The 22397-nt window shown below is 55.6% G+C and overlaps 1 protein-coding gene across 5 annotated transcripts in view; it reads right to left on the reverse strand.

Annotated features, from left to right (window-relative positions):
- Positions 1 to 22397, reverse strand: part of NFIX (nuclear factor I X) — a 91626-nt gene that overhangs the window by 51804 nt on the left and 17425 nt on the right. For 4 of the 5 annotated variants that reach the window (XM_046684851.1, XM_046684849.1, XM_046684850.1 and 1 more), the window contains exon 2: positions 12406 to 12937. In XM_046684851.1, coding sequence (XP_046540807.1) covers positions 12406 to 12937 — 532 coding nt within the window. Of the gene's footprint in view, positions 1 to 12405; positions 12938 to 13904; positions 14297 to 22397 lie in introns of those variants that run through there. The other variant, XM_046684847.1, reaches the window with a different exon arrangement.

Below are 22397 nucleotides of genomic sequence, written 5' to 3' on the forward strand. Positions count from 1 at the left end.
AGTAGGCAATAAGGGATCGCTGTTTAATGATTTTTCCATTATTATTATTTTTTTAAATAACCAGCAAAAGCTCCACACAAGTGCCACGCTGCCTGACAGGGCTTACTCTCAGCGCTGTCCTAGCTGCCAAGGGCCTCTGAGCTTGGAGAGGAGCAAAGACCCCACAGAAGCCCCATGATTTCCTAGAGAAGGTCCCCCAGCCCCAGAACCCTACATGTAACCTATTAAAGTAGGAAACCAGAGCGGCGAGAAATTCAGCGAGGAGGCCAGGGCCATCTTGAGGAGAGTCGCCAGGCTCTCCTTGCCCTTGCCCTCCAAGGCACGGCTCCTCAGCCGTGCCACTGGTGACGTTTTGGCCAGATGACACCTCGTGGAGGAACTGTCCTGTGTGCTGGCCTTGACTCACTAGATGCCAACAGCACCCTCCCCTGGCTGTGACAACCACAAGTGTCTACTGACACTGCCAAATGCTCCCTGGGGCAGAAAACCACGGCTCAAGGGTGACCGAGCATCCTGGTTTGCAGGGGACAGAGGGGTTTCCTAGGACAAGGGACTTTCAGCGCTGAAACCAGGAAACTCCTGGGCAAACTGGGAGGGGTCTGGGATGAGCGGGCCACCCACCCTCCCTCCCTCCCAACTTCAGCCCCCCGACTGCCAACAAACAGCACCTTCCCTTCTACTCCCAGGGCTGTGAAGAGCAGCTCCTCACCACCCTATGTGAAGCCCACTCCCAGATACCCGAAGAGATTACACCCCACCCCACCCCACTGCTCCTTCCGGGGCCAAAATAGTCTTCTCAGCTCCTCTTTCCTCCTGGGCGCCATCTCCCAGTGCCATGACTTCCACGAGGCTCTCTGAGACTCGCGCCAAACTGCTCACATATTTCTTATATTACTAAGGCCGAAATTGGCCTGAAACCTCTGGTAGGGGAAGCGGGCCCGCCCTGGGGAAGACATGACTGGGGTGCAGGGCTCTGGCGTGCTCACGTTCAACTCCCCTTCGGCAAGCGGCCCCAGAGCCATGGAGAGGTCACTGGGGAGAGGGAAGGACGGGGAGAAACCACTTGGATTCCCTGTTCTCCCTGGCATGTGGCTGGGTCTCCTATGACCTGCTACCCAGGGGAGGGGACCTGAGACCTTCTAAAGAGGAGAGGCAAGGAAATGGAGTTGCCCGCCCTGGCACTGGTTCAACAGTTGCAGGTGGATGGCCTGTCTCACTCTCTCTCACACACACACACACACACACACACACACACACACACACACATACACACACTGTCCTCCGCTCAGGGGACCCCACCAGGGGCAGCCCCAGGCTCAGCAGCCCACCCCCCAAGCTTTCTATCCATTTGCCTCCTCTCTGTAAAGGCCTCTCTTCATTTGGTCCCCCAGGGAGCGTTTCTGTTACTACGGAAACAATGATGTCATGTGGCCGGGTGGGGCTGTAGGTCCCTCCCACCACCCCTAACTAGGTACCATGCCTGCCTACGTCACCATTCTGAAATTTATAGCCCAGCGCCGGGTATTTATAAGGTGGCTCTGTGGTGACCACAGATTCAGTGCAGGGCTGGTGGCTATTTATAGCCAGAGGATATATGCTTATTACACACCCCCCACCCCATATTCTGGGCCACCGTGTTATATAACTGCCATTACGCAATAACGCCCATTATATAATAATTATGCGCTAATGGGGATATAATCTGCAGGCATAATAAGGACACACTCCCCAGGGCTGCACTCGCTGGCCTCCTGCAGGCCACCTCCAAGGATCTCCTGATCTCTCCACACACTCTGCCCGGTCCAGAAGAGTCACCAGGTGTCACCCTACTCCCGGCTGTCATCGGCAGCCTCCCCTAGACCAGCAGACCCAGCCACAAAGCTCTCTCCAGATCCCTTCGCCTGTCCTGTCCCTACCCCTGGCCTGGAGAGGACACTCTTCTCTGTCTTATATTTAAGCCCAGCACAAAGAATTATGACAGGATAAATCCTGGAAGGCTGAAGGACACTTCACCCCCCATTTTAAAAAAGGAAAATAGCAGCAGCCGCTGCAGCCGCCGCCCCTGAAGGAGACTGTAGGGTCTAGAAAAGCCTTGGGGAATGCCAGGCCAGTTGGCAGAGGGTCGGCGCCACACAGAGGGGCACCCTGCCACTCCAGGAAAGGGCCAGGAAGCCAGCTCCAGCGGCAAGGGGCCGGGGCCAAGCTGGGCGCAGCCAAGCAGGCCAGTTCTCAGCGGTCCTTCCTCACCTCAGAGTGCCCCCCTCGCCCATGGTGGCCAGGCCTTTGGTCGGGTTATACGGCCAGCAGGAATGCCCCCGAGCAGGATCCTGGCTGCTCAGACACCACCTCACGCTCTGCTGGTCACTCTGCTCCCTGGAAGGATAGAAACTGTCACCTCAGGGGACAAGAGGACAGGGACATTGGCTCTGCACCCGGGGTGAGGGGACGTGAGTGGAATGGGCAGGGTATGGGAAAAGCTAAGAGCACAGTGGCATTTGAAGGAGCCAGTTAAATTAGTCTAAATGTACCATCTGCTCTTAAAATAGCTATCTCTGTATTTAAAAGTTTGGGATATACGAACTGATGACAAAAATTAGAAGAACCTGCACGGATCGGGGAAGGGAGTCTCCCTCCGGTGCAGGAGGGTGATTTGGGGAGCCTGTCTCTTACATCTCTTCATTGTTTGAATTTTTGACAGAGTGTGTTTTACTATCGCAATATAAACAACATCAAACACGTCCTTTAAAAAGAGGAGTGCGGACGCTCAGGTGACACTTCTGCTCATTGCACCCCATGTTGCAGAAACGGGTGTCTGCTGCTCTTTGCGGTATGAGATGGACCTGCTGGGGTCACGGGCTCACCATGGAGGCCTGGCAGCTGAGTAGCAGATCCCCTGTTCCGGTGCCCAGATCAGCAGCCCAGGCACAGAGAGATCACCATGCAAAGTATTGGGAGGGACGCTCAGGAGGAGACCCAGAGCGGGGCTCACGATTCCAACGCAGCAGAGGAGCCCCCAGACGGCTTCAGCCCAGGGGCCTGCTGCCCAGAAAGGGGAGAACAGCACAGGACATGCAGGGGGAACAGCTGGGGCTCAGAGGTTCTGTCGCCACTCAAGAAAAGGTAAATGAGGTCCTCAACTGGAGGAGAGAGGCAAGAGGTGATAGCGGGGGACATGATACCTGAATCCGTCTGTTTCTTCTAGGCCGGAGGTTCTTAGCTGGGGCAACTCTGTCCCCAGGGACACTTGGAAATGTCTGGAGATGCTTTGGTTGTCACACCTGGGGTGGGAGGGTTGCAGCCAGCATCCAGTGGGTCCAGGCCAGAGATGGTGCTAACCTCGCTACCATGCACAGGACAGTCCCATGACAGAATGATCTGGCCCAAAAGTCAACAGTGCCGGCGCTGGGAAACGCTACTCTACGGGGACTGATATGCATGGTTAAGAGGTTAACATAAGTGCCACAGAAGCAGGAAAATCTCTAGCTGGGAGCTGCCCTCTCCCATAACGCAGCCCAGCATGCTGGGAGAGTTTTGACATACACAGCCCCAAAACTGTCAACCTTTAGGAAAGGGGGAAGGGTGAGGGTCTGTGTGAAGGAGCATAAAAGGCAACGAAGAGCAGATTATTCCAAACTCCCAGCGACCGTCTGGTTAATTAAGATAATTACATTCACTTTTATTTCCAACTGCGATTCCAAGCAGACTCCCAGAAAAAGGGCGTGACAGAGCAAGGATCAGGGATGCCGGGACCCAGCCGAGCCTGCTGGTCCTGCGCCTGGCCTGTCCTGCACACTCTACCTGCCCTCCCCCAGCTACGGGCAGGGGCGCCAAGAAGCCCAAGGGGCTGCGGCGGCAGGGGAGGCTCCAGCTGACCCAGCCCGGCTATGCTCGCATGCTGCCTCTCAGGTCCAGCGACAAGGAAGGCCAGTGTCCAGGACAGCCAGGTGCCTGCTCTCTGTCCCCACCCCACACACTCAGCGGCTGGGGGAGCCCTTGAGCTGAGCCACAGGCTGGGCTCCGGCCCCTCTGTCGCAGCTCCTAGAGAGCTGCTGAGACCACGGGGACCCCTATACTGCTTCCTCCTCGGAGACTCCACCAAGGCCAGCAATCTCAGTGAAGTGCAAGGCGCAGCAAGGCCTGAAGAGGGAAGCCCAGGGGCTCAATGACCCGGACCCTGGGGTCCTTCTGTGGGAAACTCATCGTGGGAGCCAAGTGCCTTGACGTCTCTGCACTTGGGCCCTGCCTGCCTCATTCAGCCACTGCGAGGACGCGGCTCCCAGCAGGCCGAAAAGGCTCGGCCAGCTGACGACCACGAGAGAATTCCTCACCATCTCTCAAGGTGCAGTTCAGGCAGGTCATCTTCCAGGAAGACTCCCAGGTCCCCGGGTCTGGTTCGCCAATTCCTCACTACACACGGAGACCCCTGTGTGTCCCCAGCACACCCATCCACAGCTGGGAGCACAGCTTTAACACTAGCATCCATGTGAGAATTTGGGTGGTTAACACATGGACAGGACTCAGCGCGGTGCTCGACTATATTGGGCTTTCTTTGAAAAACCGGAATTAAAGCAGGGGACGGAGACCAAGGGTGTGCCCCCTCCTCCATCAACAGGGGACGAGAAGTTGTTGGGAGCCTGGACAAATGGGTGCCCTTTAAGTTACTGGATGTTCCCCAAATAACAGCAAATGATGGCCCTAACCCCGGGGCAGGGGCATGCCAGGTCATCATTAAGACGTCAAAAGTGAGGAGAAGAGCCAGAACATGCTCCCACCGATGGACAGGCCATGGTGGCTGGTGGGGGACAAGTCACTTGGGAGACAGGCCCACAAAGGGCAGCCCCAAAATATTAAAAAAAAAAAAAATCCCCAGAGGGCCAGAAACTCAGGTATTAGATAGGCCACAGAGGGGAAAGGCCGGCTCAGCCACACCTCCTCGCAGCCCCTCTGCCTGCTGGGACCCTCCTCCAATGCCAACAACCCATCGGCTCAAACACGCTTAAAATGGCGACGGCGGCCTGCGGGGCCGGGCGTTTGTCGTGCTGTTTTCCACGGTGCCCTCAGTGCCAAGAAAAACCTATCATCAGAAATGCCATCAGCTATATTTATCTATCTCTCAGCCCCCCAGCCTCCTCCTCCCGTCTGCCAACCAGGCCCTGCGGAGCCCCCCTCACCCAGTGGGCACACTTCCCTGTTGCTGACGCCTGTGACCACCTGCCCAAGTCTGGCTCTTGGGCGCTCTCTTCCCCAGCCCTGGCGATCGGGCCTCCACACGGGCACACACACACCAGCGGGCTGCAGCCCTGATTACTGGGCTGTGGTGGCAGACCCACGTGTACTTCAAGACGCACCCCCACAGGCGCTGCTCTGGGTGTCTCTCGTCCCAAACCGAGGTGCAGGTGGCCCTCCGTCTCCTTCAGTCTCAGTTCCCTGCACGTCGGGGCCTCGGCAGCACTGGCTTGCCCTCAAGTCCTCTAGAGCCATGGGCCTGGTCCTCCAGGAGGGTACCTACGCTGCAGCATCTCACAAGCCAGCCATCACGGAGAGACAAGAGGTAGGGGTGAGAGAGAAGCCTGGGAGGACAGGGGCTCACCCCGGCCCGTGGGCAGGACACAGGCAGCTGGGAAGACCGCGCAGCCCTCCGCTTCACTCCCTGATGGAGAGTGCAGAACCCCAGCCTCTATTTCAAGATGCTAAGAACTTCCAAGGAGTATGCATGCTAGAAGGACCCCCACCCCCTTCCCAGCCACGACAGAAAGGGCAGAATCTGGGATGCTCAAGGGGAAGGGCACAGTCAAGGCTCGGGAACACTCAAATCCTGCAGCCTCTGCCGGGGATGTGGCTAACAGGGAACAGGCTGTGGTGCCGGGTGCCTCAGCCCTTTGCTGACCCCAGCTGCAGGGCCCCGCCCTGACCCATCCCACCCTCAGGCCTAATACAGAACGTCTGAAGGTGCGTCAAGGCTACATCCTCAACCCGGCCCCTCCTCCCCTCGTTTGGGGGAGGGCAGCCCACACTTCCCGCCCCAGCCCTCTTCCCAGAAGGCCGCCCCTCGCCTCTGAGCCCCCAACTCAGAAAGGAGTTCCAGGGAGCTGACTCCACTGAGAATGAAGCAACCCAAATAAAAATTTTAAAACCCAGAAGCTCTTTCTCTCCTGCCCCCTCCCCCTCCGCTGGCAAATGAAAACAAACAAGAAATCAAAGAGGCCTTTTGTGCGAGCACCGCGCTGACACGGCTGGGGCCTTTGAAAGGACTTCTGAATCGGACACTGAAGGATAAAATAACTGAAGCGTGGCAGCTCCTGAGCTGGGGGTGGGACCGACGGGGCAGAGAAAAAGGGGTGGGGAGGGAGCCACCTTCTTCCCTGGGCAGAAAGGGGGCCGCTCAGCTGGGCCTCTCTGCCCAGCTGCTGCGGGACACCAGAATAGGGGGAGGCCATGCAGGCACAGCCCTCTCTGGCCCCTTCCTCAGCACCCAAGTCTCAGCAGCACTAGAAGGCAGCCGAGACAGCCCCGCCTCCCTCTTCACAGCCCACCAGGAGCTTCCTCTGATGGAGCCCTGAGGGCTTTCCCTCCCTCCCGCATGGATCACGGCACAGTCACGCCTACAGGACAGCACCTTCTAGAAGTCATGGCGTGGCCTTCACTCAAGCCCTGTGGCCGCATGCAGGAGTCTCTCCTTAGAAGGGCCTTGCTCACACTAGGTTCACCAAGCATGTATTTCATAAATAAAGGAAATTCGACCATACTTTGGCAGTGCCAGAAAGTACAGTGAATTCTCAGGAAGTCCATCTGAACGTCTGGACCCCAGCCCTCCTGCTGCAGAACGGCCCTGCTTCCTCCGAGTGGGCATGGAACACAGCTCGTCGCCATGCTCAGGCTTCTTCTCACCCCGCATTCCCCCGGCTCAAGCTCAGACAAGGGTGCTTCTTTTCTTCCTCGAGCTACAGCTTCCAACTCAGCCAGCAGAGCGAGCACTCCATCAAGACCCCTGTGCATGGCAGCCAGCGAGACCCCTGACGGGTTGGGCAGACATGCTATGGACAGAGGAGACAGGAGCAGATGGCCAAGGAATCCCGGAAAGAGACCAAGCCCAAGGACTGGGTCTGGGCCTTGCTGGTCTTCTCTTTGAAGTCACACCTCCTCTGAGGCCAGCTTGAGCCCCATCACCCTTCCACACCACCAGAGCCAGGCACCCAGTCACAGTAACAGCAAAGGGGCCTAGGCCGGCTTCACGGGTCTGCCGCCGGGGCAGTCACGCAGGCCCCGTGCTTGTTTAATGCTCCAACCGTCATCACAGTGCAATTCCTCATCATTTTGAACTAGGAGCCCAGCATTTTCATTCGGCACGGGGGTCCCGCAATTTATGTAGCTGGAGGGCCCTGCAAATCAGGTAGCTCCCATGGGATCCTAAGGCACCTGGAGTGTCCGTGCTCAATTCTGAACGCTCCAATTTAAGAGGACCTCAAGGGGGTGGTGACTAAAACGGCAAGGGCTCGAGGAGCTGTGTCAAGTGCGGGAAGCGTGAGGGACTGGCAAGCGTTTGGCCTGGAGAAAGGACAGCTTCCTGGGGAGAGGGGTGGAAAGGAACCACGACAGCTGCCTTCCGTATTACAGGCTGCCACGTTACAGAAAAATTAGCTCTCACCTGGATCGTCCCTTAAGACAGAAATAAGACCGACAGGTAAAGGTAACAGGGAAAAGGCCTGGGGCTCACAAAATCCGAACAATAGTAATGGCAGCAGCTGCCGTCCCCTGCTCGCCTGCTATGTGCCGGTATAGACAGTTTAATCTCTCCAACCATCCTCTGAGTTAGATGAACAGAAGAATTTTACAATGACCAAAGCTGACCTTTGAACAACAGTGACATCTCTTCCGGGATGTTCTAAAGCGGACGCTCCGCTGGGTTGGAAGATAATCCCTGTATCTTGCTAATTTTATGAATCTGGTTCCTGGGCCCTGCAGTCTTTGCTGGCCCCGGCACCAGATGGCGCTGCCTCAAAGACACAGACCAGTGGCATTTTTGGGCCTAGGAAAAAGGAGGCAGCGGGTGAGTGGCTCAGGGGCCACAGTAGGGGCTGGCCTCCTGAGAGGGTAGCTGGTGCTCCTGTGACCCTTTCTACGCACTCGAACCAGAGCCACCAGACAGGCCGGGTGTCCAGCACAGGCTTGGCGGGGGTGGGGGGGGTATCGCTGGCATCGGCCTCATCTTGGCAGGGCTAACAATGCCCTCCGACACCAAGGAAGGACGCAGACGAGAAACCCTCCCTCGGACCCAAAAACCACCGCTCACCGCTCACCGCAAACCCCAAGCCCTGAAGCAGAGGGCAAAGCCTAGGAAGCTCTTAAACCGGAGAAGGGCGACCTTGCACTTGAACAAGTTCACGGGTGCCAGGCCATTTCCTGTGATAGGTAAGGCCCAGCCACCCCAGGACCCGGAGGCGAGGGGGAGGCAGAGTCTCCTCTCAGAGCGGCGCAGTGAACAACCCAGGGGGGCACAGCCCTCAGAGGCCAGACGAGGAACCCCCGCCCCCCCGACAAACCACCTGGTTCCTTCAACAACAACCCAAAACCGCCAGAAAAGAAACCAAGATGAAGGAGGTGGAGGAGGAGGACCAACGCCCAGAGGTTAGGAGTCGTGAAAGACCATCAACCCATCACAAGGCAGGGACCTGATCTGCATCCTGTTCCAGACAGACAAACAAAATCTGCAGATTAGGGAAATGTGAACGCTGACTGGCTATCTGACCGTACGAAAGAAATGGTCGATTATTTCTAGGTGTGATAGGACTATTGCGGTTATGTTTTTCAAGAGTCCTCATCTTTAGAGATGTGTACAGAAATATTTACAGATGAAAAGCAATGATGCCTGGATTTTCTTCTCAACAACCCAGCGTGGGTGGGCAGCGGCGGGTGTGGATGAACCGAGACTGGCCATAAGTCGGCAACTGTTGGTACTGGCGGCGGGGGTTCCTTCCACATGCGGCTTTCTCCATCATGAAAAAGCTGAGATAAAGCAAAGAGCCACCACGCAGATACCAGGACTTTGTGGGCCTCCACTGGGGCCCATGAGAGGGATCTGACGGGGAGAAGATGAGTCTCCATTCAGTAAAGCGTTTTATTGCTTTCCTCTCTGAGGACAAGGCCTAAGGCCAGGGAAGGTCTAAGCACACCCTTCACCTTCAGAGCCCTGTAGAAGCTTCGGACATAGTCTAGCAGCACTTCCGGGCCAGCTTGGCCATCCTTCGTCACACAAGCAGAGGACTCCTGGCCCCATACTCCCCTCTGTCTCCAACCACCTGCCCTGGGACACCCATTTTGGGTGGAAGGACATCACCAGCCTCCTCCCTATGGTAGTGCTCTCTGATCCTGCTCTGCCGCAACCTTCGCTCCTAAATGGGCCAGCCAGACGCACAGCAGCGAGAAGCCTTCCCATCAGGAAGGCTGTCCTCATGGGGGCCACACACACCACATGCTCTGGGCAGCCTTTTGGGCCCTAGGATTCTGTGAGTGGAGCTCCTGACGTCACCCACGCGTCCTTTATTCCTTCTCATGATGCCACCTCTTGAAGCTTCATGTGGGGCGAAACAAGGGCCCATGAGGGCCATGGATGACAATGGCACCTAGTGGTGAAGCTAGGCCCCTAGTCTTACCACCATGTCAAGTTTGCTTATCGTCAAACCCGGCACCACCAGCTCAGCCCAGATCAGGTTCTCCAGCCCAGTTTTAAAGGAAGAAAAGCACTTCTTTTAGAGTCCAAAGCAACTCTTATCTGAGCCCTTGCCACCCCAGCCCCCACCCCCAGTTTATACTGGGAAGAAGGAAAAAGTGGCGCCCTACTGAGCATGTCTGCAGATGTGGACACGGAAAAGGCCGTGCTGTCAGATCGACGCCGTTTGGGGGCTCAGCCAAGAGAAGACATTTTATGACAAAATGGGGGCGCTTGAGAAGAAGCTGTGCCCACTCCGCACCCTCTCAAGACCACCTACCCAAGGCCCATTGGTGGCCCATGCTACACCAACTCACCCCTCCTCCTTCAGGAAGCCACGCTTGAATTAAAGCAACTCCAGCAAGAAAAATCCTACCTTTATGGACACTATCTGGAGTGCAGGGACATGAATTAGGACAATTTCTTAAAATTCCTCTATCAGTTCTCCACTCAGCTTTGGTCAAGGAACTCGGCCTCAGCTGGGACAGAGGTGGCCTCATGGCACGCATGCAATGGAGCATGAATTCACTCCTACTCCTCGGCAAATGATCTCATTATAGACTAGATGGGGGGGGGGGGCGGGGACACGTCCATTCTCCCGACACCTGCCTGGTCAGTCCAGGAGCCAGCAGGCTGGCCAGGAAACGGTCTCCTTCCTCACACACGCTCCGTCCTATCTCAACCCCATGCTGGCAGCAGCCAAGAATCTGGCCTAAAATGAAAGAGGCCAGGGAAACAGCCCGGCTACAGGGACCCAGCTAGAGAGCAGCTTAGGAGGAGGCCAGCTAGGAGGGGGATGAGGGCTGACTTCTGTCTTAGAGGCCCCTAGTTCCAAAATCAGGAGGTACCGAATCCTCTCGCGGAGGAGCTATCTGCCAGACGCAAACCTGCCCAGAGCCACCCCCAACACCACTAGGCACATACATACCCTCCCCACTCTGACCTGCTGTGTAGACAGAGAAGGAGGAGATAACTTTTAAAATTTGTCTTTAGTCTCTTTTCCAGAAAAAAAAGGGACGAATGGGGGAGAGGACTGGCAGTTGGTCATTCTTTGTGCGGAGGTGTAACAGTCACACAGGGCCAGGTGCAGGCCTAGAAAGATCCGCAGGGGTAGTTCAGGGCAGGGGCTGGGTGGGTCCACTGACTCCATCCAACTCCCAAAGCCACCTCTCAGAAGGAGAGAAGGAGCAAGAAGAGAGGCCTCAGGTCCCCTCTTCCTCGCAGAGCTCTCCAGCGCACGCACTCTCTGCTCATCCCAGGCCAGGGTCCGCTCCCCCAAATTTCAATTCTGGATTAGGTCATCCCGCTCCTCCCAACTTCCCAAACAGGCCAGGAGGTGACTGCAGCAAAGAAGTGAGCTGCTTTTCTTTTTTGTGAATGAACAGGAAGGAAGACGCACGCACACTTGCGGGAAAGCACCGTCACTAGAGTTGAAGTTAAGCCACATTCTCTCACATTCGCATAAAGAGAGAAAGAAGGGAAACGAGGGGGAAAAATTACTGGAATGGTGGAAAGGAAAACACACACACACACACACACACAGAAAGGTTTGGTCGCCCTCTCATTACAAGTTGGTCGGGCATAATGTAAACACACTTCTGCCTTGCTTAATCACAGAGGCCGCCCGTTTAGGTTTCAAAGGCGGCAGTAAATTGGGCGTAGCTGAGTGGAGGCTAAAAATTAACCAGCCATCTCTGTTTCAATTTGTAAGAAAACAAAAGCGGAAAGAAATTATAAAAAGGGAAAGGGTAGGGGGAAAAAACCCAAAAGGAACAGAGGAGGAGAACGGAACCACCGACCCGCACGCGAGTGAGAAGGGAAAAGCCGAGAGGAGAGCTGCCGACTTGGAACACAAAAGCATGAGGGAGCTTACAGTTTGGGGTCGTCTGCTCGCCTCTCTAAGACCTCCTCCCCAGCAAGGCCGCTCCCTGCCCTGCCCTGCCCGTGAGGGGCCTCTCTGCCCCAGCAGAGGTGCGGGGCGCGGGCAGCCCTCCGGGGGTCTCAGCGCTTCGGCAGAAATGCGGTGAAGGGGAAGAGCGCAAGGTTTTCACTCTACGAAATCAACCGCCTCTCCCGCTCGCCGACAGCCAAATCCTAGCCAAAACGCTCCTGCTCGGGCATCTGGGCCCCAGGATCCGCCCGCCTCTGCCTTGTCTCCTCTGTTCTATTCACCCTGTCTGGTGTCGGGGGTTTCACACGCCCCTCTCTCTGCCCAACTGCTGCCCACCCCGCTTGTGCCCAAGCCGGCTTTTCCACAGGACTCGAGGGGAAGCAGCAGGAAAGCCAGCACCTGCCCCACCACACTTCTTCTGACTCATTTTAAAGCAGAGCAACGAGTGACTTTTTCTGGTGGTGGTGATGATGGTATTCAGCACAAACTCTCACCATCGTGGATAATCCTGGGGCGCCCTGGCCCAAGTTGTAAGAGCTGCAGCGTCTTTGGGGGAAGCTAAGTCCCCAGAGATGGAGATGCAGGGAAATCGGTAACACGGCAGGGAGCAGGGAGCACAGGAGGAAGAACAGAGAGGGCGGAGGGAAACGGAAGAAGGGAGAGGGAGCATCAGTGTGCTGCAGGCCTCGGCAGGCAGGACGGGCGCCCCAGTTAGGCCCACTGCGAGGATTGGTGGGAAGGAAGAGGAACAATAAACAGAACAAATGCCAGCAAGTCAAATAAAACGGGGGGATTGAGAGCGACCTACCCGGAGTGTGGACAAAGTAAGCCAGATAAAGATCCAGTTCTTTGATTGTGACTCCAATGTGATGAGGCTGCACGCACAGGCCGGGGTTCGAGCACTGGGGCGACTTGTAGAGCCGCTCCCCGTCAGTACTTTCCAGGGGGATCCCCTTAAACAAAATCACCATGACCAGGTCCAGCCGCCACACCTTGTCGGCCTGGCGCAGGCAGTCAATCCGCCGGATCTTGCCCTTCTGGTCGGGGTTGGAGAGCACGCAGCAGGGGGCCTTCTTGCCCGTGATGGTCAGCACGAAGTCCTCACGGAACTCGGGCCGGATGTCCTTGCGCAGCTTGGCCAGCAGCCGGGATGCCCACTTCTGCTTGATCTCGGGCTTCTCGCCCAGCAGCTCGTCCTTCACCGCCCGCTCCTCGTCCTTCGACATCCGCTTCTCGTGCTTCTTGAAGTACTTGCGCTTCCGCGCCTGCAGGTTAAACCAGGTGTAGGAGAAGGCGCGGACGTGAGGCAGCAGCGCCTCGATGAACGGGTGGAACTCATCCTGCAGGCGGCAAGCCGGGAGCATGCGGGGCGAGGGGGACGGGAGGAGGGGAAGACGGGTGAGGGGGAAAGAGAAAAGGAGAAAAGAAGCGTTAGAAGGGGGCACAAGAAAAATCGCCTTCTCCTCCTCCTCCTCCCCCCGTCAGGGACAATCTTCTCTTGCAACTGTTCTAGGAAAGTGCGGTCTGGAGCCACCACCAGCCTAGCCAGCCGCTTGCTCCCATCTCAGCCTCAGCAGCCAGACAGAGGCACCCGGAGCCTGAGCACACACCTATTCTCTCTCTCCCTCACTCACTCACACACGCGCGCACAGACAACGTTGCCGTCCACACACACACGCTGCTGGTATCCCCGCCAGGCTCTGTCGCGCCCATGACATCTCCATGTTCTATCGCAGCCGCAAACTCATGTCAGCTCGCCCCGGCGCGGTGTCCGGTGTGCACAGATGCCCGTGGACGCACACACGGGGCGTGCGGGGGCCACCTCGGCACCCCAACACCAGTCGGTGTTTGGCCACCCCCAAGAAGAGAGAACATGACATCCACAAGCAAGCGAGGAGACTGGATGTCTCCCCCTCTCCAGGCGCTTTTCATTCTCTTTTCTCCTGCTCCAGTTGGAACATCCACTCCAGCATCTTTTTAATCAGACCTAAATCCTAAATATGTGATTTCAGCTTTGTTATCAACACCGATACTAATGTTAATCACAGTCATAAGGAACAAAACACTTCTTGTTAGCACAAATAAGGTGGTTGTCTCGGCCACATCAGGGTTAAAAGCTACACGGGGCAGCCCGCGGCCCCGTCCCCACTGACCCCTTCACCCTCTTTCCCACTCAGTCAGGTGACAGAGGGCCGGGCTGTCGCTTTTTGGGGTTTTTTTTTTCTTTTGCTTGTTTGCTTGTTTGAAGTTTAAATAATAATTGATTTCTGTTTACAAAAATAAAACTGGAAAAAATTAAATAATTACCATGGATCTGAAGCACCCGGCAAAGCCCAACGCCCGATTCTGAGCTTCTGGACTCAACAGAGTTGTGAGTTGGGGGTGGGTGGGGGGAGGGGGAGGGGGAGGAGCAGGGAGGAAGGTAAATGTTTTAAAGGGGGTTATTATTGGTGTTCTGGGGAATAGGGGCTGGGCTTGGGTAGATTCTCAAACCCTTCCCTCTCCTCCCCACCCCACGCTCCATTGCACAGAAGGGGGAAATTAATATTTTTTTTGAAAAGGAGCAAAAAGAAAGAAAGGTCAGGGATAGCAAGCAGAGAGAGGGATCGAGCTGGTTGCCACACACGCCAGGTAAACAAAAGCCAACCAAAAAAAATCTCTTTTCAATTTCGCCCCCTGTGCATCTTCTTCCAGTTAAAAAAAAAAAGATGCAAAATTTAAAAATCAAAACCTACCTCCCAACCCCCCCCAACACACAACACACCCTACCCCACCCCCGTGCAAAACAAAAACAAAAACAAAACCCGGGAGGGGGAAAAGCGGCAGCTGAAGAAAAAGGCTTTCGGCTTTGGCAGCAGCACAGGGGTGTAAACTTCGGGCTGCCTCCCTCCGCCTGTGAGCCTGATCGCAGGCAAAGGGGGAGCTCGCCGATTCCCGGGAAGAGGACGCGTTCGGACCGGCTGCAGACCGTCGCTGGCAGACGCATGCAAAAGAGAGAGAGAGGGAGAGAGGGAGCGAGGGAGGGAGGGAAGAAGAGAGAGAGAGAGGGAGGGATTGAGGGAGAGAAAGAGAGAGGGGGAGAGAGCCAGGGAGGACGTGGATGGGATGGGGCTGTGTGCGAGTGCCGAGTGTGAGTGTGTGTGTGTGTGCGTGCGCGCGTGCATGCGTGCATGTGTGTGTGTGTGCTGGTTCGGTTTTGGGTTTTTTTTTTTGCCTCTTTTCTCTCTCTCAAACTCCCTCTCTCTCTCCCCTTTCATGCTCAATCCCCATCCATTTGCTTGTGCCAAAGCCTGTAAAAAGGGGGGGAAGGAAGAGAGAGAGAAGGGGAGAGAGAGAGACAGAGAGAGAGAGAGAGACAGAGAGAGAGAGAGAGAGAGAGAGAGAGAGAGAGCGCGCGAGCCCGCGAAGGATCCACCTATTTGGCAATGAGACATCCAACAGCAGCCAATGGCTGCGTCCAAGGGGAGGAGGGAACCGGGCGAGCCGGGAGGGTGGGGAGAGCCCCCGGCAGTTGGAGACCAAAAACAATTTGCCCAATCGACAAGTTCACGTCTAATGAACAAGCAAAGTCCAGCAGTTATGAATTTTTCATTCCGGGCTCCCACTCGGGTCCATTTGGCAGCAGCCACCCAGCAAATTTGGAGGCGGGTGGGGTGGGGGGAACTAGGATTGAGGAAGATGCAGAATTTTTTTTTTTTTTTTGAAGCCAGAAAAATAAATAAATAAAGGCCTGACTGCGGGCGGGCTGCGGGCGGCGCCCCAGAAGGCCTTGGGGAGAGCAGCTGCGCCTTCTCTGTGTTTTGGTTTCAGTCTCTTTCTCTCAGGCCCGCACACTCTCTCTTTTTCTGGTTCTATTTCTTTTTTTATTTATGGAGCGCACAAGGGCGAGTGGAAGTTTTCCTCCCCAGCCATACACACGAGCCTGCGGTGCTATGAATAGAAAGAAGAAGAAAGAGAGCTCGGAAAGTGTCGATGCCAGCAGCACTTCCAGGCCAGGGACCCGGCGCCCAGGGTGCGGCCACCCCTTCGTCCCGGGTCTGCCTCCTGCGCTGGGGGGAGCACTCCCAGCCCCCCCCCCACCGGCTCCCTCTCCCCAGCCCCAGGCGAGCTCGGCCGCCTCCCTCGGCCCACACCCAGCCACGCACGCTCCATTAGTGGTGAAGAGGGATGCCAACGCGATGCAGCACGGCTCGAGAAACTGCAACAGTTTATTAAAATAGCCTCCTGTCACAGCACTCCGCTGACAAGCACTACACGCAGCCACAAACACAACAGCCAACCCCAGAGAGAAGTGACAAAGGCAGGAAGATGGACACGACTTCCAAACACAGTCACCCAAGTCCTGCCGGCGCCCCTCCCCCCTCACTTAATTCCTTGCCTTCTTGGCTTTGCCCTCTCCACTGGAGGCATGTTTAGTGTTCTCGGTTGGAGGAGGGGGACACTCACCTGTCCCCCATTCAATCCAGACTAGAGGGCCCGAACTGCATGGAGCAAGGTGCAAGAGCATAAAATAAGAAACCCAAAGGAAAGGGAGAGCGCTAAGAAAGGGAACACCACCACAGAAAGGAGAGGCCTCCATCAGGAAACATGGCTCGAGCTTGGGGAAACCAAGTTACAGAGCACAGACCCAGGGGGAGCCACTGCTCCAGGGCCCTCCTCCAAGGCAGGTGGGAAAGTGAGCCGGGGAGGGAGCGGGAGTGTCCTCTCCACAGCGCCGTCTCAGGGAGGGGCTGGGGAGCAGCCAAGCCCTGGAGCAGCCCTGAGGAGGGGACAGTCAGAACGGAAGAGCAGAGAAAGCCTGAGCCGGCTCAGACCCCGGGCCCTAGGGCTGCCCTCTCCCCAGGGGAGCCTCAGCCCTCAGCTGGCAACAGAAAAAAGGTCACTGCTCACTCGTGCCCCTTTCTTCCCCATCTGAAACCCTGTGCTCGGTGGCCTTTATGCTGGCGGAAAGGCTCCCGGAAGAGCGCCTGGGGTGCGCCAAAACAAAACGGGGCGGCCCGGGCTGGCACTGAACCTTAACAATGGGAAAGGTCTGCCCAGCACCTGGGACCCCGGCCCGGGCCCTCACTGTATGAAGTGAGCTCAGGGCTGACCCCGCAGGGAAATGGTCAGCAGGGAGAGAGCAAGAGACAGGTGTCCCTTCGGACAGGCCTCTTAGGGTGGCATTCAATCATTAACGTCCTGTTAATGACCAGCTTCACCAGCTGAGTGCCATAAGGTGCCAAACCCTGCCCCTCCACCTTGAGAGCAGCCATCTCACTTTCTAAAGTCGAGATGAGACAGGAGAAACTGCAAGTGAGTTTACATTTGGCACAGGGGTGTTTTTCTGATATTTTGATTTACACTAAATATTAGACACAGAACAGAAAATGGCCAACGGGAGCCTCCTGGAGAATCCTGGCATGCTCCGGCTCACAGACCGCAGCGCCGGGTGGAAGAGGCGCGCTGAGCATGGGTTGACTCTGATCGGGTAGCGCAACTGGGTGGGCGGTGGAGACATGGCCAATGGAGGACCCATGTGGAAGCTGGGAGAACAGGATGAGATCCATGATTCACTCCTGGATGGAGCAAGGGGTCAAAGGTCCATGGAGCGGCCAAGAGATGGGACATAGAAGTGGCCCAGGAAGGCCAGCAGAATGGCTCCATGGAGCCTCAGGGACCCGTGCAGCACCTAGCAGGCCCCCTTAATTCTCCCTTAACTGGAGGAACAATGAGCCCTTCCCAGGTGAGTAACTCGAGGGAGAACAATCATCAATTGTCCTTCTCCTGCCAGCGGCCACAACCTTGAAGGTGGGCAGAGAGGGTTTCCAGGCAGAGCTCTCCCCTCACCCTGTCCCCACAAGGGCCACTGGCTCCTGCGGGGAGGCCTTCCTGGAAGAGCAGCCAGGGTATTCAGAAGGCTTGGGAGGGTGGGAGCAGGGTTGCCCTCTCCCCTTGGGCACAGGGAGAAGAATCACTCAGGTTCCATTAGAAACACTTTGAGTGCCTGCCCCTGCAGCCCCCTCCTCTTGCATACCAGTGGTGGTGGCTCTAGGCCCTGGACACGCCCCTCAGGAGCCCTAGACAAAAGGGGACTGTCCCCCTTTTGTTAAAAGAGTGGAGGCTCCTGTTGGAAGATTACCTGTCCTAGACTCAGCCTCCTTCCCTTCTCCCCTCCCGCTCTGCACGCCCTGCACCCTGCACCCGGACCAGAGCCAAGACGAAACCCTCAGCCGCTCAAGGCTTCTCCCGGCTGAGTCACCCACAAGTGCAAGGGTTCAGGGGATGGAGGGAGCAGGGGGCTCGGCAGGCCAGGAGGAGGAGAGTGGAGGGGCGAAAGGGAAGGAGAGAAAAAACAACTGCTGGGAAAGGAAACCAGTGATGCTGGTGAGAAAAGTGAGCAGAAAAAGAAAATCACAGAAGACAAGGGGAAAAATAAAGGGAAAGCAGGGAAACTAGGGGGGACAAGGTCTCTCCCCATTTAAAAGAAAAATCGAGAAGCCAAAGATAAAACTTTAAAAATTCACGTGGGCTTTTGGTTTGTGAAAAGGAATTTTTCTGCCCTTGTGAGAGAAAGGACTCTCTCTTATTACTGTCAAATATATAGAATTTGATTTTTTTTTAAAGAAGCAACAGTTTTCACTGAAACATTTCTGACATACCCATGCCGCTTTCAGCCATCACTCGGAGAAATGTGCCTCCAAAAGAAAAGACTGAGCGGGCCACAGAAAAAGAGGAATAGAGAGAAGGAGAAAGAGAGAAAGAAGCCAAACCTGGAGAGAGAAAGCCCAGCTGGGCCAAACACTGCAGAGAGAGAGAGAGGATAACAACGGAGAGAAAGAGGACAGGGCGGAAAGGAAAAAGGAGCACAGGGAAAAGACGGGGCTCTGGGACGGGGCGAAAAAGGGAAAACCAGCTAAGGAAAATGATGGCTTCTATCACGAGAACGTGAAATATGTGGTTTCCCAAAACGCCACAAAACAAGTGAGGCCTTGTGGATTATTGAAGGGAAAAAATAGGAAAATATGTACAGAACATCACTCACATACACAGTATTCAAAAGTCTTCAAGGAAACAAAATAATTTTTTCCAGCCTGAGACAGGTTTTGAAACCAGCCCATACCTGCCAACAGCGGGACAACTAAAAGCACAAGAAGTTATATCTTTAAAGACAGGGCCACTGTTTGGCTGTCTCTTTATCTTAAAAAAAAATCTATTTGTCCACATCCTGCTTGCTTTAAGGCCCAGATTTATTTTTTTCAGAACCCTGCACACATGCTAATTTTATATACATATCTCCACACTCATTTGGATAACTATACACAGTTAGTGCAAATAACCGACCAAACCTCCACAGGAATCACCAGGTGTTTCAGCATCCATCTCACTACTGCATATCTGCAGCCTGGGTGAACAAGGATGCAGGAAATGTAAAAAGGCCACAAACAGAGCCCCGATTCGTCCACCCAATTACTAGGATTTTATAATTCAGCCTTGGCCCGAACTGAAAGAGGCTGACCTCACGCCCCTGAGCTCTCCCATCGTGTCCCACAGAAGAAGGGACACAAGAAAGCAGTGCCCAGACTCCCGGCAGAGATGGAAAGAGAACTGTGGGCAGCAAAAGGAAAGGGCCCAGCCGCTTATCCTCGAGGTGGGTGCGGCCTCCCCCTCTTTGGGGGCCGGCGGGAAAGGGCTCTGCAGCCAGAGTAAAATCATCCAAGAGTCTCGAGACGCAGGCATGGAAAACAGAAAACGCACACTGCCAGGAGGCTCAGAGAATTTGGACAAAGCGGGTTTTTGGCTGACTTGGGCCTGTTTCCCTCTGCTCAGGAAAGCGCCGGCGTGGTTTTCCTAGCATCCTCACCCTGGCGGAAGGGATGTGCCCCACACCCCTCGCTGGGTCTGGGACCCGCCTGCCTCAGAACCAGGCCACACACTCCTCTCCTGTAAAACTGCCCCCTTTCCTTCCTCTTCTCCTCCTGACGACGACGACCACGGAGGAGCGGTGGCCTGGGATCGGGCCAACAGGCAGCCTCGTTCTGGCTCCACACGCCTGCTCCCGGCACACCTCCCTTCATCCTCCTGGCACCGATCAGAACAGGGTAGGAACGGGACACTGGGGGAGACAAGCTACTTTCTAGTGTAACTGGAAATTGTTTACTTTCATCCTCTACAGGGAATGGGAAACAAAACCTCTAGTCTTTAATTCATTATTTATAGCTCCAAACTTCCCTGCTGTCACGAAATAAAAGTAAAAGCCAGGCAGGCCAGAACCCTGTTTTCCAGCGGGGGTGAGGGGGGGGCTACGCGGGATGGGACCCTCCCCAGAGCTCACAGGACAGAGGAAGCCAAGGGCTATGAGGGCCAAGAGCAGCGTGGAGCCCGAGCCTCACCTGCCTAGTCGGCCTGGACAGTGTCACGCCCTGGTGGCCAAGGGCCCGGGAAGAAGGAAGAACGCTTCTGCCCAGCAAGCTTCACAACTTTCTCTAAAGAGCTGAAGCACTGACAAAAGACATGGGAAGCATGTAAAGATGAGCTCTGTGCCCAGCGCACTGTGAAAGGATCTGGAGGGCACGAGAGAAGGCCAGAGCCAACGGCAAAATGCTGAAAACTCGCCCGAGGCCCAGCTGCCAAGCCCCGACTCCAGAAAAGGCTTGGGATCCTCCAAGGGAGAGCGGCCTCTCCTTCCCCCAGCACACATCCCGCTCTGGGGAGACTCCTCCTGCAAAGGCCCTCCACGAGAGCTCCGTCAAGATCACGGTGACATCCCCTTGCTCTGCCCGGTGGATGCCCCCGCTAGAGAAGAGAAGGGCCTCAGCCAGAGAGCTTCTCCTGCTCTGCCTGCCCGCGGCCCAGGCTGCACTCCCCGCACCCTCAGCCAGAGAGCCTCTTTCCTGCAGTTGCTGAGACAACAGGCAGTGCCCAGAGCCCCGGGCAGAGAGCAGGGTGGCCAGGATGGAAGAGCCGGAGGTTTCCACCGCTCGAGGGCTCAGGGGACTGGGCTGGCCCTGTGTGGGCAAGCGGCTTCCCCAAAATGTACAATTTTAGGAGTTGGAAGGAAGACATTTGTCAGTCCTCAAAATGTATTGCTCCCCCCCCCCCCCGCAACTATTTCATTATCAGGATCACTGCCAAGGAAACCGGAGGATCCTCATTCCCCTGGTATGTCGCCCCTGCGGAGGCTGGCATGGGGTGCCGGGAGCTCAGGACCATGCCCACCCCTCGGCCACAGTCCGTCCCTCCCCGGCTCCCTTTCTTTCTCACCCTCTCTCCCCCTCTGTGTCCTCCAGCTCCAACACAAACTGTTTGCACGGGAAGTCTCCCTCTCTGACCCGATTCAGCACACACAAGAGAAAACTGTGGGCGACAGACCCAACGTCCTAACGAACTTGAGTTAATTAATGCTAAGGAAGAAAAGAGGCGCCCTCGCTCTGTTGAATCACGGTTCACTAGCCCTTTCAGTTTGCTGTGGGTGGAGGAAAAAAAAAAGAGGCTTTTTGGTTCAAATATTTTTGGGGGGCGAAGGGAAAACAAAAACACCGCAGAAGGGCCGTGGAGGGCGAAGCTGTCAGTACCTGCCTGGGGAGCGGAGGCGAGGGCGGCCGAGCGTCCTCCCCTAAGCTTCTGGCCTGACGGGCGCTGGGAAGGCCGAGACGGCGAAAGACAAGGGAGGAACTATCAAGCGCTTGCCGGCCTGTTCAAATAAATCGCTCCAAAAATTATACTGTCAGACTCTAAGATACATATATTTTTGAAAAAAAAAAAAAAAAACCAAAGCCCAACAACTCGATTATGAGCAGAGTCGTAGTCGTGAAAATGTTTTAACAGTGGAGAAAACCAAAGTATGGATGGCACGCGTACAAAAAATTTAAGTGTGCAGAAAAAAAGAAGAGGTGGTAACGGGGGGCAGGGAGAACAGCTGCAATTTTGCTTTCCAGATGTTGACAGCAAAATGTAGTTGGCAAGTAACTTCCTCCTTAATGCTTTGTATCCTTTGGTCCTGAGACGTTAAAATCCTGTTGCTAGACCTGCGTCTGCAGGCGCTTTCCACGCACTCCGCACACGTGGACGGGCCAGGCAGCCTCGTGGACCACACGCCTCCGAGCTTGTTTACCAGCCCTCCCACCATTCCTTAGTGGGGAGGCCAGCAAAGCAGGCCAGAAGACGCTCTTATTTAAATTTTATTATTATTATTATTATTTTGTAATGTAGGGCCTTTTCTTTACTTTTGATGCTGAGCCTTCCTGCCCTCTCCGCTTTTTTTAATACATTTTTTAAGTGAAGTGTGGCACACACACAGAGGGGAGCACAGTTCTAAGTCTGCCGCTCAAGACATTGTCACAAAATGAACACACCTGGGTAACCCCACCCGGGTTAGGAAACAGAATGTCTTCAGCACCAGAACGGGCCTTGAGTTTTTAAGCTATAGAGTTCTCACAATTTATATGCCTTAGAAACAGCTCCTGCCCACGCCAGGAACGTCAAACTCGCGCACCTATGTACACACACGTGTTCCAGAGCAGGGTGCGCTCCTCATGTGACTGCACAAACGTAGCGAAACGAAGCCCCTCACACCCGCACCGCTGCAGAGGGGTTTCTGCCTGCCCAGCTCTGATCCCATGCATAGGGCGACCGACTGTGCACAGGGTTGGTAGACCAGCAGGGCACGCACGTGTCGGGGACAAACCGGGCCCACCCATCGACGGATCCATGGATCGGAAAGCCAAAGACCTCTAGGGAGCGAGCACAGGCAGGGCCTGGGGGCTCAGGACATGCTGGTCACGGAGGCAAAGAGGCTCTGCAGAGTCGGGGGCATGAAGG

This window comes from Equus quagga, chromosome 14 (genome assembly GCF_021613505.1).
Source record: "Equus quagga isolate Etosha38 chromosome 14, UCLA_HA_Equagga_1.0, whole genome shotgun sequence".
NCBI classification, from domain to species: domain Eukaryota; kingdom Metazoa; phylum Chordata; class Mammalia; order Perissodactyla; family Equidae; genus Equus; species Equus quagga.